The 24,333-nt window shown below is 32.4% G+C and overlaps 1 protein-coding gene across 1 annotated transcript; it reads right to left on the minus strand.

The window, feature by feature from the left end:
• Positions 1-1,375: 1,375 nt before the first annotated feature.
• Positions 1,376-5,114, minus strand: LOC131028067 (uncharacterized). The gene is made up of 5 exons (XM_057958267.2): positions 4,690-5,114; positions 2,598-2,753; positions 2,068-2,200; positions 1,912-1,951; positions 1,376-1,716 (listed from the first exon to the last, which is right to left on the minus strand). Exons 1-5 carry the CDS (start codon positions 4,960-4,962, stop codon positions 1,626-1,628), a joined length of 693 nt encoding a protein of 230 aa, XP_057814250.2. The 5' UTR covers positions 4,963-5,114; the 3' UTR covers positions 1,376-1,625.
• Between the last annotated feature and the right edge of the window lie 19,219 nt (positions 5,115-24,333).

The raw sequence follows: 24,333 nt of genomic DNA on the forward strand, positions 1-24,333 counted from the left end.
AGATGTAAGTCCATGACTTGAAGTTCTTTTAATAAATATTCACTAAATCAGATATAGCCAAAGTGCAGGATCCAATATTTGTAATCTATACTTAGAGAAGGACGGAAATTGGTTAGTAGATTAACTTTAAAGAATATATAACAAAACATGAGCTATGATATACAATACATGTAATTGATATATTTGGCTATTGTATTTGGAAAAAATGGATACCACAATATGTCTCATGGAAAAAATGAAACAAATTGCCTTCAAGGGAGAGATGATTAATCAATGCTTGAAGAAGGTGTTCAATTCAAAATCTACAATATTTGACTACAATAGTTCTACATGTGGTGAGAATGATATTGGGCAACACTTTCTTCTCGGTGACCCATAGACACTGAGTTAATACAGACATAGCTTCAATGTTCATTGTTGTTATATTGGATTTAGGAAAGCTAAAAGATTGCATTCAGAGGTCATAGAGAAAATGATAAAATCGAGGTGGCAAGCAGGTTAGAAGAAAACGATAAAATCGAAGTCTTGCTGTCATTCAATATTAGGGTGATTGGAAAAAAGGAGCATAAGCATAGGGCAAAATAGGGATTGGAATTTTTGAAAGTGGTAGCAAGGGTGTGAGAATCTTCCAGTGTGGACTAGTCCTTTGTTGTGGATATAGATGACAATAGTCAACAATTAGTAGAAGATAATATTAATTAAAAAGGTGCATCTATTGTAGTGTTGTGACAAAATATGTTGTATCTAGAAGTGTCAATAGAAGATAGTATTGTATGTATAACAACAGAAATGTGAAAATGTATTATCAGGCCTGCCAATAGAACAACTCTTGAACTTCGTAATTTTTTTAAATCTTTCACTTAATTCTACTGATTATGGCTCTCTTATTCCTGATTTATTGAATAAAAAAAATAAAAATTATATACCTCAATTCAAGTATCTTGAAATTGTTAATAGTAATACTTTCTTCTCAACAATGAAGTATGATTTATATATGATTCTATTCTGTTAAAAGGGTTTGGAATTTACATTATTTAAGAAAAGGTAATTGATACATTTCAATTTTGTTTTATTTGTGCCATGTTTCTTGTGTTTATCTTGTGGTCACCATATAGATGAGAACTAGATTCTTTGGGCTCAGCAAAATTACTATCTTAGGTTTGCCATCTGTTTATTTCAGTTGCACTCCGATAATGTAGCGGTTTATTTCAGTTATGTAGAGAATGACTCCTAAAACTGGTTAAGGTGAAAGGTGCTTTAATTTTGAACCCTGGTTATAGTACCGATGTATGCTGTATAAATTCATAACAAATAAACAGCATTTGTATTAATTAAAACAGAGCACGGTGATAAAATGCCCACAACTGTTAAGATGTGAAGAAAATGAAAGCTAAAATATCATTGATTTCTCAAATATTTGAGTTACACTTTCTGCATCAATAAAACAAAGCCGAACTTGATCACTTTAATGTTAAGACAATAATTCTCTGCACTTGCCGAAGTTGCAGCTTAATGGTGAACCTAAATTACAAGAGTTAGATTAATGACTGCAGAGCCAAATTATTGGTTGAAGAGCACAAGAGTTGGCCTTGATATCTTGGGCTCGATAGCCAGGGAGTCGTATTTCAGGATTTACCCATGGCAGTTGATAAGTAGAAATTCCAAAAAATCGAGCAAGTGGACATGAATGCTACTCTAGTGTGTAGAGGTACAACCCTGCAAATGAAAAAAAGAAACATTGGTCTATTTTCCATTTCAGAGCTTGTCAATTTATAATTTGAATGCACTACGAATCAAATTGCTATCAATTATGACCACAATTTATATTCATCAATATGCTCCATAATTTATAAAAGTAATTCAAAGCTAAAAGGAAAACAGGGGAAGAAAGCTAGCTATCACAGAAATTACCAAAAATTTAAAACTGTAATTGGAACCCAGAATTTCCAGCCTGTAAACCAAGCAGAGAAACAGCGATTAGCCAATCCAATAACATATAGTGAAAACAAATGAAACAATATTTCTGTATCAAACATGTAGCACTTTTAGGAGCGATTGTATTCTCACCTGCAATAAGAGTGGGGATCCCTTCCTTCTGGTATAGTGTGGGAAGCTCTTTAAGCTTTCTTAGCCACAGACTATTCCATGCAAAAATAACTCCTACTACACAGGGACCCACAACAATCTGATTCAAAGCCACCTGAAAATAAAGGTGAAAACTCAGGTGTATAGTGAATGTGAAACAAGTCTTAATAGTATGATTAAAAACTAATTGAACGTCTAATTACAGCATTCAACTCTCAACATGAAATTCGAAAAGCTTGATAAAATCTGAAAACGCTCTTTATCTCTAAATTTAGTGTTTATGAATTGTTTGCAGTTATAACATGGATATTGTATAAAAGACAACACAAAATTAACAAAATATGTAGTAGCTAACACTAACAAATCTAAATAAGAACTGATATGCTCAATATAAATTGCAATAAATCTTCTCTTCATTTTCTAAAGTTCAATATTACTTCCCTTTCAATTTGAAAATAAAAATCTGAAATTTAAAATCTGACCTACAGAAAGTAAATCCACTTTATCATTACCTTTATAGAAAGGTTTCTGAGAGACTGCCCTACAAATACTCTGTCAAGAAACTCATACCATGCCTGAGTACCTGGGCCATACAATAGAAAACCATAGGATGTCATTCTCAATGCCCTTAGCCAGTCATGAGCATACAAGGTCTTCTGCAGAATACCCTGTTTACAAAAATATTTGCATTAGCAACGAGTGTTTTAAAAAGCTATAATAATAGGTTGAAATCAGTACTCTTATCCAGTCACGAACCATGGTCCTTGACCTCTTCATCAGAAAACTTTTTAACAAAACTGTTTTACAAAAGCAACTATCTTGAAACAGCCCTAATGAGCATTGAGATTACTTGAAATTAATGCTCTTAGCTATTCATAGCTCCATAGAATTTTCATCAGATCCCACTGTTTATTAAAATTTAGGCAATTAAGATGACTTTTTGAAATCAATCCGCTTAGCCAGTCATTCTTTTCGTCAAGAAAAACTAATTATAAATTTTTGTACAGGACCATTCTGAAAGATCCGTAAGAAATTTGAAAATCACTTGAGAATGTGAGATCATTGCCCTTAGGCAGTTACGATCCATGTTTAAGAGAAGCAACTGCAAGTATGGCAAATATTCCCCTTTTAAAGGGAAAATAATTATAAAATGGTTGTTGTTTAAGTACAACCCTAGACAATACCAAGATCTTAGCCAGTAATGACAATGCGAGATCTTTATCAGACCATCTGCTGTTTTCCAACAATAGCAAAGAGTGTTTTTATAGATCAGTAAAGGGTATTTTTATATATCAGTAAAAAATGTTTTAAAATCATTTGAGATCAATGATCTTAGCCAGTCCCTCTCTGTTGAAATATCCATTAAATTTTTGGGAATTTGCAAGATCTGTTAAATTTCTAAGAATTTGCAATCCGAGGCTTCGGATGTCATGTCTTGACTTACTGACATTACTCAGATTCGTTGTTCAAATGCCGTTTCCACAAAGGGACTATAATTTCTCTCCAATTCCACTGGATTTGAGAGTTTTCAATCGGATGAACATTTAAATGATCGAATCTGTATCTATTCTACTCATCAAATTAATCAACAATATAGCGCTTCACGGCCGTGTAAGCTATTCATCAGAAATCCCTGTTTATGACCTATATTTCACAATAGCAAGAGTATTTTGAAAGCCACAAGGACCTCTAAAATCATTTGACGTCAACGCTCTTAACGAATTGTTCATTAAAAGACAAAAATATACACAAAAGAAAAGGATCATTAAAATTTTCTGAAAATTCCCTCTAGAATGCCTATTTTCAGGGTATAACAGTGAAAAAGCCATGGAAAGAAAACTGAAGAAGCCCTCTGATAAGCATGCATACAATCTTCTAATTTTTTTGAAAATTCCCTCTAGAATCTACAAATGCAGTGAAAATTTAATGGAAAGAAAACAGAAAAAGCTCTACGGTAGTTTACGAGCATGTATACAATAATTAAAATTTTCTGAAAATTCCTTGTAGAATCTACAAGTACCACCGCTTAGCACTCCGTTCGGCGTATTTTCAGGGTATAACAGTGAAAAATCCATGGAAGGAAAACAGAAAAAGCCCTATGCTAGCCTACGAGCATGCATAAAATCATTAAAATTTTCTGAAAATTCCTTCTAGAATCTACAAATGCCACCTCTTAACACTCCACACTCCATTCTGCCTATTTTCAGGGTATAACGGTGAAAAAGCCATGGAAAGAAAACAGGAAAAGCCCTCGGGTAGTCTACGAGCATGTATACAATCATTAAAATTTTCTAAAAATTCTTTCTAGAATCTACAAATGTTACCTTTTAACACTCCATTCGCCTTATTTTCAGGATGACAAAGCCATCGAAAGAAAACATGAAAAGCCCTCTGGTAGTCTACGAGCATGTATACAATCATTAAAATTTTCTGGAAATTCCTTCTAGAATCTACAAATGCCACCTCTTAAGACTCCATGCAGCCTATTTACAGGGTCTAACAGTGAACAAGCCATGGAAAGAAAACAGGTAAAGCCCTCTGGTAGTCTATAAGCATGTATACAATCATTGAAGGCAACATCTGCAATTTAGGAATTAGAGTTACCTTATTTTGGCCTTCTTCAGGGGAGTTTTTGCCAGAAAGCCATCGTCCTCTAACCTGTGCAATGGTATCTCCTATTAGCACGAGAGAGCCTGAAGTTGTGGCTGCCTTGAGGGGAAATCTCCACTGTTTTTTCCCTGTATTTTCATTACTGAAATTCTCAGCATGATTTTTGGCCGATTCAGACAGTGCCTTATTCCAGTGGTATCTCAGCGAAATGCTATAATTCTGCCTTGCTGCCGCTCCCCAACATCCTCCTGCCCAGTCCCCCAACATTTTTTGTTTCTTCTATGTAACCATTAAAGAGATACACAAGGAATTGGTAAAAGCTGAAGCATGCGGAGGAGTTAGTAGCAGGGTGGGTTAACTATGTTGTTACTATTTGACATTTTAATGGAATTCGGTAGGACTTCAAATTTCACTTTCTAAAGTGACTCGAATTTTATTTGTTTCTACAATTAAGGTTGGGATGTATGGATCGAATTAGTCATATTATCATGTTTAGTTATTGAAAGAAATAATAATAATAATATCTTCATAATGTGTTTTGTGGTATGTCTTGTTAATTTAGATAATGCATATAAATGTTAAATTCTTCATAAAAATTAATCTTTTTGAAAAATTTATAATTCTATTTAACCATCAAAATAATGATTTATATAATGATGTTTATTTATATGACTAAAATATCAGTTTTCCAAAGAAAATCTTACTTTTTCTCAAAACTTGCTCCTCCTCTCTCTATAGATGTTGGACTTAATTTCATATTTTCTGGTTTCTCATAATATGTAGGAATTCTCTAGAATGATATGTATGGATTTAAAGATGCAAGACCTCTTTTAAACATATCTTTGTTATATTATCTTTATTATAATTTAAATTTTGGTTCTACTTTTATTGATTAAAAAAATAAAATTAAAATGATAGGTGAAGAAAAATTATAATTATTCAAGAATTGTTATTTTAGAAGTATGATTTGAAATTTCATGTCTAAATGGAATTATAGGGAGTTGTGTAAAGTATGATAATGTTAAGATGACATAATAGTAAGAAGACGATATGGAAATTTATTTTAGTTGTGAAAGCAATTTTAGCAACAAAATTTCATGCATATTTTTTAATAAGTATTGTTTGAGTTTTTAAAGAGATTTTGTGGGAATATATATATTTTAAGCAATTAGTAAATTATTATTTTTTTGTAATTATTAATTAATTTATTTAGTTTTTTTAATTTAAGAAGAAGATCTAGTTTTCAACCATTTGGGAATTTATATTTTTTTAGCTACTACAAAATTCTTCTTCTCTTCTTTACCTAGAGTTAAAAGTTCAAATATAAAATCAAAATTTCTTAGCTATTTTCAAAGAAGATTATAAATTACACACATAACGATTAAAGACACTACCATAATAGGATTCAATAATATAACTTATCACAATCATACCAAATTATGACTCCTTCTCAGTAAAAAAAAAATGCATGAACAAGGCCACTTAGAAATTATTTTAAAATTAAAGGAGTTAGAATAATATATATATATCTACATATATACATATATGTATATATCTACATATATACATATATGTATATATGTACATATATATACATATACATATATATGTACATATATGTATATATGTACATATATATATATATGTATATATATATATATATATATATATATATATGTATACATATGTACATATACATATATATACATATGTATACATATATATATATATATATATATATGTATATATATCTATATATATATATGTATACATATGTATATATACATATATATACATATATATACATATGTATATATATGTATATATACATATGTATATATATATATGTACATATGTATACATATGTATATATACATATATATATATATATATGTATATATATATATATATGTATATGTATATATATGTATATATATATATATATGTATATGTATATATATGTATATATATATATATATATATATATACATATATATATATATATATACATATATATACATATATATATATATATATATACATATGTATACATATGTATATACATATATATACATATACATATATATATATATATGTATATATATATATATGTATATGTATATGTATCTATATGTATACATATACATATATATATATATATGTATACATATATACATATATACATATATATATATATATATATACATATATATATATAGATATATATATATATATACATATACATATACATACATATACATATACATACATATACATATACATATATATACATATACATATACATATATATATATATATATACATATACTTATATATACATATACATATATATACATATACATATATATACATATACATATATATACATATACATATATATACATATACATATATATACATATACATATATATACATATACATATATATACATATATATATATATATATATATATATATATATATATATATAAAAGCATGAACATTACTTTAGTCACATCCTTGATAGTCAATAGTATTTTATCTATTATATCATCATAAGGTGATCCTATATATAGAAAATATACATTTGGTAATGGTAATAGCAATATTATTCCTATTGTCCAAGGGATTGGGCTTGATTATTAAAGCATTGAGTTCTTAATGTAGAGATCCAAGTTCAAATCCCAATGGGAAGCCCCTAGCAACTACTCATCTTTTTTAAACGATGTGGATTACAACCAATCCAGACTAGCAATAGCATAGGTATTTACCATTAACATAGTCCTATTACTATCTATCACTAGTCAAGTATCTATAAGTTCATACTTGGGTCATCTCTAGCTCATAAATTACTCAATATTCTAGTTGCAATTGTCTTTCTTAATGTAATATGAATAATCAACTGGCTGAGGCAGTAAAAGGTAAAGTGTTATAAGGTCATCCAATCACACACTAACAAGAATCATATTTATCCATTTCCTTGTACATTTGGGTGACCTAGTTGCTTACCAAGCTTAGTTGTCATAGATATCTATTGAATCAAGTCGTGAGTTGATGTTAGCAACATAAGGTCAAGGACTAAGGGTATGATATCCTTTCTAGTAAAAGTATATTAGTATGCTCGTGAGAGGTGGGTTGTGGTAGATATAAATACCAAATTCATTTGACATCTTAAAAATATATATATATATATATATATATATATATATATATATATATATATATATATATATACTCAAATCATCTCAAATCAAGCTCCGTAAATAAATTAGAGTACTCACATATCTTAGTTCTTCAATAGTATATGCCCAAACTTATGGTACCTATAATTGGTTAGTGGTAGTTTCGAATAGCCCATGATATGAAGGGGATAATGTGCCATCATCGTAGATGACTTTTATTTCTAGTGGTTGTTACTTTATCTACCAAGAAGCGAGTTACCTATTATTTAATGTTTTGCAATATTGAGGTTGTTGAATTCAATAGTTGTGTTTTTTTCTTGAGAGTTTAGGAAGGGTGAGATGAGATTTGGGTTAGCATAAAATTATGTTAAAGAGGAGTACTACTAATGTTTATTTGTTAGATCAAGAAATTTGAGGAGGTGCATAAGGAAGAATTAGATGCCAAGGGAGTAGGTTCTTAGATAAATCATCCTTTTGAACATGATTTTAGAATAAATTTGTCATTGGTTTTCTTGTGAGCTTCTAATTTACCATTGCCACATTCTCTTTCATTTTTCTTCAATTCTTAGGAATTAAGGTGGAATCTAGTAGGGTTGTTTTCTTTCACCCTAGATCATGTCATTTTTTGTAACTTTGTAGTTTATTGCTTGATTAGGGTTAGCACAACATTATTTTAGAGGGGGACTACTAATGCCTCTTTATTAGATTGATAAATTAGGGGAGTTGCATTTAAGGGAGAGTTAGATGATAAGGGAGTAGATTCTTAGACAAATCTTCTTTTCAAACATTTTTATAATCTTTTGTCATTGATTTTGTCATGAGTTTCCAATTTAGAAAATTTACCACATTCTCTTTAATTTTTTGTCAATGGTTAGGGATTGAGGTGAAATCCACTTGGGTAGTTTTATTTCACCCTGGATCATATCATTTTTTGTAGATTTGTTGTTTATTATTTGAATATAAAATATATTCTAGAATCTATTTATAATAGATAAATTATGAGAATTGTAAATTATGGCTATGAGGAAAATGAATATGGGTCTCCTTTATTACTAACAGAGGCCAAACAATAGAAATGACTATCGTTCAGGGTACTTGAATATAATTATCTCTTATTGTCACTTGTTATAATTCATCTAGTGGTTATGAAAGTGAATTACGTGCTACTTTTTTATGCTTTATATAAGAAATTATCACTATCTATTGGAGCTCCCATGCATGGTCTTGCATGTTACATCAATTAGCTATAAAATATCTCTAATTATAATTAAAATATATTTGAATATAACAATACAAAAAATTATATGATGTAAAAATCTAGCTATGATAGTATTTTTTTATTTATGAAATAGATTCAACATGTATATATACATTAACCATAATCAAACATTATCTAATGAAGGTCAATTTTACACAATTACAAGAGCATTTATCAAATATTTAGAGTGGAAAATCATAAATTTATGTTCCTATCTAAGGTGAATAAGAACTTGATTTGTCATTATTGGAATCCTGGTTGTCTACACTTCCTCTTTAGCATCCTCATGGATTTAAAAAATCCAACCAAGTGAACCAATGCCTCATCCACCTCAACCAAGTGGACTTAGCAATCTATCTTGAGAATATTATTGTAAAAAGCCAAGGTCATAGATGCAATGATTGGCTTTAATCAAGGCCAAAATAAGAAGAGGATTTTATGTACCCCAAATTATATTGGGGGTCCATCATCATAATGAGGTCAAGAACACAATTTGACAACTAGGAGGAAGATTTAATGTATCCATACTACACTAAGGGTGCACCCTCCATCCCAAGGGTCATACAGTTGAACCTACTTAGCTCAGTGGATTCAAACATCAATCACCCTAAGGAAACAAATGAATAGCCTATCTACCCATTTTAAAGTGACCTACAAAAACAAAGTATCCAATGGAAATAAAACCATGTTGGATTAATGGTGCAACCTTTCTTTTCTTCACATTTTCTTTCCTCATTATCATAGGCTATCCCTTAGCTTGGAAAGGGGGAAACTTACTATTAATTCCATTTATTCCTTATTTTGCTAGGTCTTTGGAATTGTCATGACATAGGAAACACTTGAATTTTAAATCTTCCAAGTTATTGTTTTTCTTTTACATTCCTCAAGATTTATTTTCATAGTATTTTAACTCAATTTTTTTAATTTATCCTTGATTTCCTTATTTTGTTTTTATTTTTAAATTATTTTTGTTGTTTATAAAGTAATTATTATTTCAAGCATTTACAAAGTGGTGAGAGATTAGATTAGCTATCCAATTGAAGTGGAGTCATTGAACATCAATAAAGTGAACTATTGACAATAACATTGAACCTTTCACCAAAGTAAGTTTCCAAGTTCACCATTGGTTGCACCTTGAGCATGTACAAAAATCATTCAATGCACACACACACACAGAAAAAAATAAAAATAAAAAATAAAAAATAAAAAATAAAAAAAATATAAAGATGAAACCATCAGATTCATAACTTTTCATTACTTAACAATGGTACTAGACAATAATTGAAGTGTTAACAACATTAATCATTAACTCCACACAAATACCAAATATAGTAGGGACAATCATAGTCTTCAAGCATGTGTTGTTCTTCATCCAAATTACAATGAGATGAAAAATAACCAACACAAAATAAAATATAAAATTTATGAAGATGTGACATACCAAACCTTAAGAAAAACGAAGATAAGATATAAGATAATAGACTTAATCATATGACACTCACATATAAATGAAGAAAATATCCTTTTGAAAATAAAACTTAGAGTGCATGTAGTAGTTAAATGGAATATTGTAGGACCTCCATTTTTCTATAAATATAAAATTGGCACTTATATATTTACAACTAATGTTTGGCGGTGTGACTCATCATACAATTTGTCAAAATAGCACATCTAGTATGAAGTGTACTACAAATGACATTTTAAAGATTCAACCAAAACTTAATTTAGAAATCACTAGTAGTTGAATAAAAGAATATAATTTGTTGTTAGTAGAGTATTAATTTTTTTATTTAAAATATAACTTGTATGTAACATATATGGACAAAATATCTATTTGTAAGCATAAATATTTGTTATATCTAACGTCTATATCCATAAAAAATGAACCAATAGTTGAAAACAAAAAAACTATTTGTTGTGATAAAAGCAACATATTATAATTTAAAATAAATTTTATATCCAACACGCATGGGCCGATAGTTTAACACTTTAACTTTTTGATAGACCTTTTATATTTGTGATATGATGTAATTATTGTGCCCACCTTTTTATATTCGTGATAGGACAAAAAACTTTAGATAATCTTTCACATTTTATGGTAAAATAAAAGGTATTTATTGTGTTAACCTTTTATTATTATTTGTTTGCATTGTAGAATATTTGAACTTAGCAATCTAGGTCCCTACAACATAAACTTTGCCATTAATGTCACAACCCTCCTTTATCACCTTTTGATTTAAATACAAACTCTATTATATTTCTTTTGGATAAACTATTGAATGAATATTATAAAGGAATAAAAATAATAAATCACACACACACATGGAAAATATACTTGTTTAATTGTTTATTTAAATTTCCTCACCCAAATTATGGCACATGTTGTAGGAGGAACAAGAAGCTTCTAGAGGCTTCTCCACCACCTTGCAGGTAACTCCTCCCACTAAGTCTAATCAATTTGCATGAAGGCCAAATTAGGAGAGAATCTCTTTTTTTTTAATTAAAAATTAGGTAGTGGAATTTGGAGTTTTTTCTTATAAAAGATGTACAAGTTTTCAAAAAGAGGAGTTGGTTATTCCATAAGAAATTCTTCAAGTAAATTTTTCTTTTGTAGTCAATTTTCATTTTTCAGCTAAGATTTTTGTTTGGGAGGACTTCTCTTCAAGTTTGGAGGATCAAAGGAGATTCATAGAGGATTCCACACCATTTTCAAGCACCCAGGTTCTTTCAAATTTAGTTTTTCATGCATCTTATTCTTGCTGCAATTTAGATTAGATTAATTTGTTTAAGAAATTAGATCCATTAGTTTCAAATTTTTTATAATAAGTAGATTAATTTGTTTAAGAATTAGATTCATTTGTTTCAAATTTTTGATAAGAATTAGATCCATTAGTTTTCAATATATAAGAATTAGATTAATTTGTTTAAGAAGTTAGATCCATATATTTCAAATTCTGATAGGAATTAGATCAAAATTGTTAAAAATTCTTATTAAGTTTCAGATCGATTCTTGTTGAAGAACTAGATTAAAACCATCCTTATTTCCTTTCTCTAGATTCATCTTTCTAGTTTTCAAATAAATTAAAAAAAAATAAAAATCTGAATCTCATAGATCTCGCTGTAGATATTTCTTTATATTTCTCATTTGATTCTATACATATTTCCCATTTTCTGGTTATACATTTTCTGCAAAAAGATTGTTGAAAGAAAGGATAGGATTCGTTGTGAATAACTTCCTTGCAATATTCTTATTGTTTTAGCTTGGTTATTTACTCCTCTCTGGATAAAAAAAAAAACAAAAAAAAAACAACAACAGTTGAAAACAAAGGAATGAGTCCCTCTATAAACACTCTCTATATTCCAATATGCATATTACTTCAATATTTTTGTATTCTGGTAAGTCTCTATTAATCTCTCCAATAAGTAAATCCTTATTGTCTCATGTTCGTATTCTGGGTTACTATTACTCTCTGTGTTTTGCTGCTACAAATAAACTCTTATTGTTCATACTAATTCTGAGTTTGAATAAAATTAAAACTACTTTGGTTCTTTTTTTTACAAAATTAGACTGGGAACTTTAGACACAATATATATATATATATATATATATATATATATATATATATATATATATATATATATATATATATATTAATAGTGAGAGTCTTTATTTTCTTTTAAAAAAAAAAGAAAACAACTGAATGCATTCTGTACGGGCCTGTGCGTACCGGTCCGCAGGTTAGTGTAACGGAGACAGTACTCCGCAGGCGGAGTGGTACCATCACGATACCCCCCACTAGTCTGCGGGCACTGCTGTGGCAGTGGCCGCAGGTTAGTGGGGGGACCGTGGGGTCCCACTCCCACTAAAACCCATGCAAGCCATTCGAACTTAGTTCGATGGCATTAAATGCAATTTTTTTTAAATTCTTTTTTATGTATATTTAAAATTTTAGTTAAATAAAATTCTTTTTTTTATATAAATAAATTTTAGTTAATAGAAATTTTTAAACTTAAGAAAATTATTTTATAAACTAGTTTTAATAAAATTATATTAAGTCATCTTAAGGCCCATCTAGCAATAAATGACATAAGCTAAATTTTATGTTGGGACTAGTGACTTTATAAGTGGCATTTTCGTGTACAACTCACCTTGCTTCACGTCTTGCATATACATATATATCGTTGACTTAATTATTTGATGTTTCCATCTTCATGTGAATTATACATTTAATTGTTTGTATTCAAGTTACCTAACCTTCATTATTATGCAATTATATTCAAGTTTTTGATTAAATAATTCTAGTTACGATTCTTTTATTTCATAGTTATTTCAGTTAACTTTGCTTTGCAATATCTAAGTTCATAATTATTATCAACATGATGTTATTATAAGATTGAAACTAATCAGAGGAAGTTGGGAAACCAAAACTAGCAGCGTTCGGTATATACGGTGCCTCTAGGTCACGCTTATGGGTAATGTCGTCGTGTTGAACTACTGCACTTAACGCCTAATAAAGCTGCATCAACGACGTCTGTGGCATCGTCCCTATAAATCGTCGGGGAGTAATAAGGGACACTTGGAAGTTAAAATCCAAGGGGCAGGTAATCCCCCTTGGATCGATAATTTAATAAGATAACTTTTAAATGATTTTCACATCCGTTGAGATAAACCATAGTAAACCCCTTTTAGGGATGGTCAAGTTAAATGCTCTCACGAAATTGATTTCTTTTTTTTATCTTGAAGGGATATTGGTGATTTGCAATTGGGTGATGCTCATGATAAGAATTAGGATCTAGTTTTTTTTAGGCCACAAGCAATAGGGCATCTTGAGCCTTCGCTTAAGCACTACCATCGTGGGTAGCAACCACAGAGAAACTGTCTGGGACACTGACCCTAGAAAGGGTTGCGTACCCACAAATCAGTTTACATCAAACCATAGAATAGAAAATAGAACTACATACTTTACACCTTGATCCCATGCCGAAGCGGGTATGTAGGCAGTCTTGGGACGGAGTTGTCCCTCGTACTCAGGCGTTCGTGGGTGGGGTCTAGGCATGGTTGAGTAAGAATCCTAATTGAAAGATAAGATAATTAAATTGAAAAATAAATTCAATGCATACTCGGAAGGAATCCCATATGGATTTGCTTGACTTCCCGAGGCTTTAAGCCAAATTCCGAGGTGGAATTCAAGCTTGTATTATTTTAATTACTCCTAAGGACGGTGACCTCGATGCACTCTTGTTAGAAGAGTGTAGTACTTAGTGAGTGGCTCAGGACCCGAATGGTCCCGATGAGTCTAAGTCTCTGGCCAGAGTATCTCCTATCCCATTTGGATGGATGCCTACCCCGTATGGGTAGATGCCTATCCCGTATTGGATAGATGGAATCTTATGTCCCGTATGGACAATTGCCTAACCCGTATGGTTAGATTCTCATCCCGGATGGATGAATGCCTAATCCTAAATGGATGGATGCCCAGAGTATGCAATTGAATAAAACATAATGAGTTCATTAAAAAAAAAAAAAAAACAATACTCAATTTTGTTGATTCAGTTATGATGGGTTATTACATGTGGTATCAGAGAAAAGGTTCAAATCTAGGCCTTGTGCTCACTTCAATTTATTCAACTAAGGGAATGTTTTACAATAGTAGAAATTAATTTAAAAAATAAAAAAAAATCCTGAATCAAAAACTAACTACATAATTTAACTTTCAGGTAAAACCTAGAATGGCAAGAGGAAGAGGAAGAGGAAGAGGAAGAGGAAGAGGAAGGGGTAATGGAAGACATACTAGGAGTCAAAGAGAAGAAAACCATGAGGAAAACCATGAAGGAAACCATGAGGAAGATCATGAAGAGGATCGACACAACCCAAGGAATAACGGAGATGGGGTCCAAGCTATAATCGACCTTCTAATCGAACAAAGAGACAAAATCAACTTCTTGGAACAATCACTGCAGGACCTTAGGGAAAGGCAGAATGACTATGAGAATAGAAGTGGTACCGAAAATGGAAACCCTGGTAGCAATCAAGGGAATGTGATGGGTAATAGAAAGGAAAATTAACATATTGGAACTCTCCAAGGATTTAAAGAAAATCACCCCTCTTAAGTTCGATGGGAGGCAGATTGGTGAAGGGGTTGAGAATTAGCTAAATGAAATGGAAAAATATTTTGAGCTAAGAGATTTTAGCAAAACAACCAAGGCTTTATGGGGTGCCTATCTACTCATAGGGGAGGCGGCTAGTTGGTGGACCAACACCAAGGAACAAAATGGGTATAACAGGGATACGGTCACATGGGATCAATTTGTTCACCACTTCCGAGATAGGTGGCTCCCTCAATTGTTCTTTGATGAGAAAGTGACAGAATTCCATAATCTATGTCAAGGGTCCCTATCCGTTCAACAATATTGGGATAAGTTCGCCAAGTTGCTTAAATATGTGCCTATGTACCAAAAGGATGAAGAAGGCCAAGCAAGGAAGTTCATTTTGGGGCTAAATACCAACATAGGGGCAGAGGTTGACATGCATGGACCCAGAAATATGAATGAAGTACTTGAAAAGTCCCTAAGGCAAGAGAGGAAGATTCAAACACTAGCAGGGCGGAACTATAATGGGAACCACTCATTTAAAAGGAAGCAAGAATTCAATGGAAACACTAATTTCAACAAGGGTCAGAGGAATAATTCTTCCGAAAGGAGGCCACCGCCTAATCAATATCAGAGGAATGGAAATGATAATAATAGGGGCAATAATAACAAGGGCAATAATAACAAGGGCAACTATAACAGGAATGATCAGTAGAACAGGATAACTTATCCACCCAGGGGCAATGAAACAAGGAATGATCCCCCTAGAAATCAAGGTAGGAGGGGTCCTCCAGGCGGATGCTTTATGTGTGGGGAAAACCATTTTTCCAGAGAGTGCCCCAAGATGCAAGGACAAATTAGGGCCAATCAACCCCAACAAGGGCCCCAACAAAGGATTCATGCAGCGGTTAGGAACCAAAGAGGAAGATACCAGAATGTTCCCGTGGAAACTACAGGTACACTAATTGAACAACCAATATCAATTCTAATTGACACTGGATCATCTGAATGTTTCATCTCACCTGAATTAGTAAACAAATATGCATTAAAAGTTAATCAAATGGAGTCATCATGGACGGTTCAATATGGGGATAAGGCAACTAGGGAAGTAACTAAGTGTTTACCGAGGGCAAGGGTACAATTCCCTGAGTTCAAAACAAGGGTAGATCTCTATGTGGCACCCCTATGATTATATGATGTAATTATGGGAATGAGTTGGTTAACAGACCATCAGGCTAATGTGGATTGCTATAACAAAGTTGTTGAATGTTTGGATGATGGGGGGGAAAGGGTCAAAATCCAAGGAAAGTTTAAACCCATTAATATAGAAACCATCTTAGCAATGCAATTAAAGAAGGAAAGGAGAAGAGGAGGTCAAATCTATATGGTTGAAATTGATGAAGGAAAGGAGGAAAATACACCAACATTTGAAAATACCCCTTTCTTAAGGGAATTTAAGGATGTTTTTCCAGAAGAATTACCCGGTTTACCCCCTAAGAGGAAGTTTGACTTTTCTATTGAAGTACTCCCAGGAGTTGAGCCAGTATCAAGGGAACCTTACCGAATGAACACAATTGAATTACAAGAGCTCAAAATGCAGTTAGAGGAACTCTTAGCTAAGGGATTAATAAGGCCAAGTGTATCACCATGGGGAGCGCCAGTTTTATTTGTTAAGAAGAAGGATGGAACCTTAAGGCTATGCATCGATTATAGGATGTTGAACAAATTCACAATAAAGAATAGGTATCCCTTACCTCGCATAGAGGATCTTTTTGACCAAATGAAAGGAGCGGCAGTTTTCTCAAAGATAGATCTCCGGTCAGGGTACCATCAACTCAGAATTAAGGAGGAAGACATTCCGAAAACAACCTTCAGGACTAGATATGGACATTATGAATTCACAGTAGTTCCTTTTGGTGTAACTAACACCCCAACTGCATTTATGAACCTAATGAATAGTGTACTCCATGACTACTTGGATAAATTTGATCTGGTATTTCTGGATGACATATTGATTTACTCTAGAAATGAAGAGGAACATTTGGTGCACCTACAAATTGTTTTGCAAAGGTTGAGAGAACATAAGTTATATGGGAAATTGTCCAAATGTGCCTTCTTTGAGGAAAAGATTCACTACCTTGGGCATATAATATCAAAGGAAGGAATAGCAGTCGACCTAGATAAAATAAAGGCAATAGTAGAATGGGCAATCCCTAAGAATGTTTCAGAGGTAAGAAGCTTTATGGGGCTAGTAGGTTACTATAGGAGGTTTGTGGAAGGATTCTCTAAGATAGCAAATCCCATCACCTCGTTACAAAGGAAGGGCAAAAGGTTTGTGTGGACCGAGCAAAGTGATAAGGCATTTCAAATCTTGAAGGGAAAACTAACTTCAGCACCCATTCTAAAGGTACTAGATCCGAATGGACACTTCACAGTCGTAACTGATGCTTCTATTGAAGGGTTAGGAGGAGTACTTATCCAAGATGAAGGGGTAGTAGCTTACGAATCCAGAAAGCTAAAGACTCATGAAGTCAATTATGCACCCCATGACTTAGAGTTGGCAGCAATTGTGCATGCCCTACAAAAATGGAGACACTTCTTACTAGGGAAGCCCTTTGAGCTTAAGTCAGATAACCAAGGACTAAAATACATCTTTACCCAACCTCACTTAAATGCCAGACAAAGAAGGTGGTTAGAGTTTCTAAGTGAATATGACTTTGAAATTGAATATATTAAGGGGAAAGAAAATAGGGTGGCAGATGCCTTAAGTAGGAGGAGACACTTGATGACTATAGCAACATTCAAAACCTCTTTCAAAAGGCAAGTAATGGATGAACAAGGACATGACCCATGGTATGAGCAAGTCAAATTGACTTTAGAACACAACCCAACCGATCCTAAGGTCGAAGGGTATACATTAGATGAAGATGGGTTGCTCATATACAATAATAGAATCTATATTCCTAATTCAGGGAACTTAAGGGAAGGAGTCTTATCGGAGGCTCACAATGCCCCTTATTCAGGGCACCCAGGAGTTAACAAACTTTATGCAGATCTAAAGAAGTTATACTTTTGGCAAGGGTTGAAGAATGATATTGTCAAGTATGTAGCTAAATGTTTGGAGTGCCAAAGAGTAGAGGCAAAACATAGACACCCAGCCGGATTGTTGCAATTGCATGATGTACCTCAGCACAAGTGGCAAGTTATTAGCATGGATTTTGTGCAAGGGTTACCCATGTCACCTTCTAGGCATGATGCAATAATGGTGGTAATTGACAAACTCACTAAGGTGGCACACTTTATACCAGGAAATCTGACGGATGATGCACCTACCTTGGCTAGATGCTTTGTTAAGGAAATATTTAGGTTGCATGGAATACCAGAGAAAATCATATCAGATAGAGATGCTAGATTCACTTCAAGGTTTTGGACCACTCTTCAATCAACTCTAGGAACTCAACTAAATTTTAGCACCGCATACCATCCTGAGACCGATGGTCAGACAGAAAGGACAAATCAGATTATGGAAGACCTGCTTCACATGTACTGCATGGACCAATAGAGGAAATGGGAAGAGTACCTACCTTTGGTAGAGTTTGCTTACAATAATACATATCAAACATCTTTGGGAATGGCACCTTTTGAAGCTTTGTATGGTAGACCATGTCGAACACCTTTGAGTTGGGATAGTCTTGAAGATAGAGTGATTATTGGGCCAGATATGTTGAAAGAAATGAAAAGGAAAACTAAGGAAATTAGGCAAAGATTGAAGGAAGCCTCAGATAGGCAGAAAAGTTATGCAGACAAAAACAGAACACCAAGGGAGTTTGAGGTAGGAGAGAAAGTCTTCCTAAGGGTTAGGCCACACAAGAGTTCCATAAGATTTGGGAAAAAGACTAAGCTTGCACCTCGTTATGTCGGACCTTTTGAAATATTGGGAAGGATTAATCCAGTTGCATACCGGTTGGCCTTACCTCCCCAATTGAGCCGAATCCATGATGTCTTCCATGTATCTCTTCTTAAAAAGTATGTACTTGATGAGAAACACATTTTGAATTGGGATGCTTTACAGGTCCAAGAAATGGGAGGAATAATGATAGAGCCATTCAGAATCTTGGAGAGGCGCTAGTGCCAGTTGCGCAACAGAGAGGTTGATCGATGCAAAGTGCAATGGGACCAGTATGATAAAAAGAATGCCACGTGGGAGGACACTAAGGAGATGTAGCAGTTGTTTCCTTTTTTGTTTTAAACATGACCTATAAACTCTTTTGAATGCATTTAATAAGTGCATTAGGACGATGCACAAATTAAGGGGGGAAGGATGTCACAACCCTCCCTTATCACCTTTTGATTTAAATACAAACTCTATTATATTTCTTTTGGATAAACTATTGAATGAATATTATAAAGGAATAAAAATAATAAATCACACACACACATGGAAAATAAACTTTTTTAATTGTTTATTTAAATTTCCTCACCCAAATTATGGCACATGTTGTAGGAGGAATAAGAAGCTTCTAGAGGCTTCTCCACCACCTTGCATGTAACTCCTCCCACTAAGTCTAATCAATTTGCATGAAGGCCAAATTAGGAGAGAATCTCTTTTTTTTAAATTAAAAATTAGGTAGTGGAATTTGGAGTTTTTTCTTATAAAAGATGTACAAGTTTTCAAAAAGAGGAGTTGGTTATTCCATAAGAAATTCTTCAAGTAAATTTTTCTTTTGTAGTCAATTTTCATTTTTCAGCTAAGATTTTTGTTTGGGAGGACTTCTCTTCAAGTTTGGAGGATCAAAGGAGATTCATAGAGGATTCCACACCATTTTCAAGTACCCAGGTTCTTTCAAATTTAGTTTTTCATGCATCTTATTCTTGCTGCAATTTAGATTAGATTAATTTGTTTAAGAAATTAGATCCATTAGTTTCAAATTTTTTATAATAAGTAGATTAATTTGTTTAAGAATTAGATTCATTTGTTTCAAATTTTTGATAAGAATTAGATCCATTAGTTTTCAATATATAAGAATTAGATTCATTTGTTTAAGAAGTTAGATCCATATATTTCAAATTCTGATAGGAATTAGATCAAAATTGTTAAAATTTCTTATTAAGTTTCAGATCGATTCTTGCTGAAGAACCAGATTAGAACCATCCTTATTTCCTTTCTCTAGATTCATCTTTCTGGTTTTCAAATAAATTAAAAAAAAAAAAAAATTGAATCTCATAGATCTTGCTGTAGATATTTCTCTATATTTCTCATTTGATTCTATACATATTTCCCATTTTCTGGTTATACATTTTCTGCAAAAAGATTGTTGAAAGAAAGGATATGATTCACTGTGAATAACTTTCCTTCAATATTCTTATTGTTTTAGCTTGGTTATTTACTCCTCTCTGGAAAAAAAAACAAAACAAAAAAAAAAAAAAAAACAGTTGAAAACAAAGGAATGAGTCCCTCTATAAACACTCTCTGTATTCCAATATGGATATCACTTCATTCTTTTTGTATTCTGCTTAGTCTTTGTTAATCTCTCCAATAAGTAAATCCTTATTGTCTCATGTTCGTATTCTGGGTTACTATTACTCTCTGTGTTTTGCTGCTACAAATAAACTCTTATTGTTCATACTAATTCTGAGTTTGAATAAAATTAAAACTGCTTTGGTTCTTTTTTTTACAAAATTAGACTGGGAACTTTAGACACAATATATATATATATATATATATATATATAGTGAGAGTCTTTATTTTCTTTAAAAAAAAAAAAGAAAACAACTGAATGCATTTTGTACGGGCCTGTGTGTACCGGTCCGTAGGTTAGTGGAATGGAGAAAGTACTCCGCAGGCGGAGTGGTACCATCACGGTACCCCCCACTAGTTTGCGGGCACTGCTGTGGCAGTGGCCGCAGGTTAGTGGGGGGACCGTGGGGTCCCACTCCCACTAAAACCCATGCAAGCCATTCGAACTTAGTTCGATGGCATTAAATGCAATTTTTTTAAAATTCTTTTTTATGTATATTTAAAATTTTAGTTAAATAAAATTCTTTTTTTTATATAAATAAATTTTAGTTAATAGAAATTTTTAAACTTAAGAAAATTATTTTATAAACTAGTTTTAATAAAATTATATTAAGTCATCTTAAGGCCCATCTAGCAATAAATGACATAAGCTAAATTTTATGTTGGGACTAGTGACTTTATAAGTGGCATTTTCGTGTACAACTCACCTTGCTTCACGTCATGCATATACATATATATTGTTGACTTAATTATTTGATGTTTCCATGTTCATGTGAATTATACATTTAATTGTTGGTATTCAAGTTACCTAACCTGCATTATTATGCAATTATATTCAAGTTTTTGATTAAATAATTCTAGTTACGATTCTTTTATTTCATAGTTATTTCAGTTAACTTTGCTTTGCAATATCTAAGTTCATAATTATTATCAACATGATGTTATTATAAGATTGAAACTAATCAAAGGAAGTTGGGAAACCAAAACTAGCAGCGTTCGGTATATACGGTGCCTTTGGGTCATGCTTACGGGTAATGCTGTCGTGTTGAACTACTGCACTTAATGCCTAATAAAGCTGCATCAACGACGTCTGTGGCATCGTCCCTATAAATCGTCGGGGAGTGATAAGGGACACTTGGAAGTTAAAATCCAAGGGGCGGGTAATCCCCCTTGGATCGATAATTTAATAAGATAACTTTTAAATGATTTTCACATCCGTTGAGATAAACCATAGTAAACCCCTTTTAGGGATGGTCAAGTTAAATGCTCTCACGAAATTGATTTCTTTTTTTTATCTTGAAGGGATATTGGTGATTTGCAATTGGGTGATGCTCATGATAAGAATTAGGATCTAGTTTTTTTTAGGCCACAAGCAATAGGCCATCTTGAGCCTTCGCTTAAGCGCTACCATCGTGGGTAGCAACCGCAGAGAAACTGTTTGGGACACTAACCCTAGAAAGGGTTGCGTACCCACAAATCAGTTTACATCAAACCATAGAATAGAAAATAGAGCTACATACTTTACGCCTTGATCCCGTGCCGAAGCGGGTATGTAGGCAGTCTTGGGATGGAGTTCTCCCTCGTACTCAGGCGTTCGTGGGTGGGGTCTAGGCTTGGTTGAGTAAGAATCCTAATTGAAAGATAAGATAATTAAATTGAAAAAGAAATTCAATGCATACTCGGAAGGAATCCCGTATGGATTCGCTTGACTTCCCGAGGCTTTAAGCCAAATTTCGAGGCGGAATTCAAGCTTGTATTATTTTAATTACTCCTAAGGACGGCAACCTCGATGCACTCTTGTTAGAAGAGTGTAGTACTTAGTGAGTGGCTCAGGACCCGAATGGTCCCAATGAGTCTAAGTCTCTGGCCAGAGCATCTCCTATCCCATTTGGATGGATGCCTACCCCGTATGGGTAGATGCCTATCCCGTATTGGATAGATGGAATCTTATGTCTCGTATGGACAATTGCCTAACCCGTATAGTTAGATGCTCATCCCGGATGGATGAATGCCTAATCCTAAATAGATGGATGCCCAGAGTATGCAATTGAATAAAACATAATGACTTCATTAAACAAAAAAAAAAAAGAATACTCAATTTTGTTGATTCAGTTATGGTGGGTTATTACAATTAAACCAAATATCTTTCCACAATATTTAATATTTGTGGTAGGATAAATATTAATATTAAGCACTCCAATACATATACATTGCTATCCCAACAATTTTACACATAAAAATAATATTTTTTCACTATGACAAGAATACTAGTTCAAATAAGTATCTTAGTTTATAAATGGCATGTTAGATAGTTATGATACTTCATTTGAAAAAAATAAATAATTTCACTTATTAATATTTATGCTCTTTTTTCATAAAATTCATAAGTTCTCATGTGATCAAGTATGAGTCCATTTTGAGGGACATTTAGTTATTATTTTATTTGCATGTGAATTATATACTTACAATATATAGTATAAATATGTGGCAAGACTAAATAATAATACACAAGTGCTATACCAACAATTGGATCCTCTAGAACTACTGACTTGAGTTGGCCTAGTGGTGTTGAACTCGCGCTCTTGAAAGACGATCACAAGTTCAGAGTTAGGTGCCTCCCACTAAGAGTATGATGTATATTTTTATTAAACCCATATACAGAAAGATCACAAAATATATTGCTATAAGCCATCTATAAACCCATATCCTGGACTATAAAAGAATCTTCTTTCTTTCTTTTATCATTTTTCATTTTAAAACAAATACCTCTATTTATGAATAAAATTGAAGCGCCTCAAAATAAACAGCCATTATTTTGTTTGTTTTTTATTTATTATCTTAATACTAAAACTATTGACCTCCAAAATAACAAAAAAACTCCTAGACTCCAACAACATGTAATAGAAGATTGTTATATCGATGAAATCAAGCACACAATTGCAGAAAAGATTGTATGTGTAATAAATAATAAATAATAAATAATAAATAATGGAGTCCACAAACAGAAATGACGTTGGTGCCAGGTAGGACATAGGCATAGTTTATGGATCTTAAATTAGGTCTCCACCAACCACCCATTCCTCCTACAGATCTTCTAGAAGCTACCGAATTTGGGCCCACAAATCAGAATGAAAATATATTGTCATCGGCATTCTCCATGCAACATTACCTTTGTCGGTCCAACTAAGCCGTCGCAGATACAACGGACCTGAAACAGCAAACAAATATTATCAAAGCATAATGTCGCTATCAGAATTCTGTATCGTTTAACACTATGAGTTGTTTTTGTTTTCTTCTTCTTAAATAGAGTGTTTTTTATTTCTCATTCAGATATTTTTTTAGCATGCATTAATTGTAATTTTGTTTTGTGCGAGATAAAAAATAGTTATTGGGTTAGCTGATTAAGTTCATTCACTTTTGAAGAGATTCATCGTTGAAAATTATTATTCATTAAAATATCTAATATTTTGGAAAATATCTTTATGAATAGTGTTTTAAATCTTTTATGAATAGTGTTTTAAATCTTTATAAAAGCACATGTTTACTTTTTTAATTTATTTTATTTCTTCCGTATAAAAACTAAGAGATT

This window comes from Cryptomeria japonica, chromosome 1 (genome assembly GCF_030272615.1).
Source record: "Cryptomeria japonica chromosome 1, Sugi_1.0, whole genome shotgun sequence".
Classification (NCBI taxonomy): Eukaryota; Viridiplantae; Streptophyta; class Pinopsida; order Cupressales; family Cupressaceae; genus Cryptomeria; species Cryptomeria japonica.

Bases quoted from the DNA above. Each gene is read 5' to 3' on its own strand.
- LOC131028067 (XM_057958267.2), bottom strand. From the start codon at position 4,962: ATGTTGGGGGACTGGGCAGGAGGATGTTGGGGAGCGGCAGCAAGGCAG. The intron at 2,754-4,689 runs GTAACTCTAATT...TTTTGTAAACAG, and splicing joins CTGAAGAAGGCCAAAATAAG to GGTATTCTGCAGAAGACCTT. The intron at 1,717-1,911 runs GTAATTTCTGTG...TTTCATTTGCAG, and splicing joins ATTACAGTTTTAAATTTTTG to GGTTGTACCTCTACACACTA.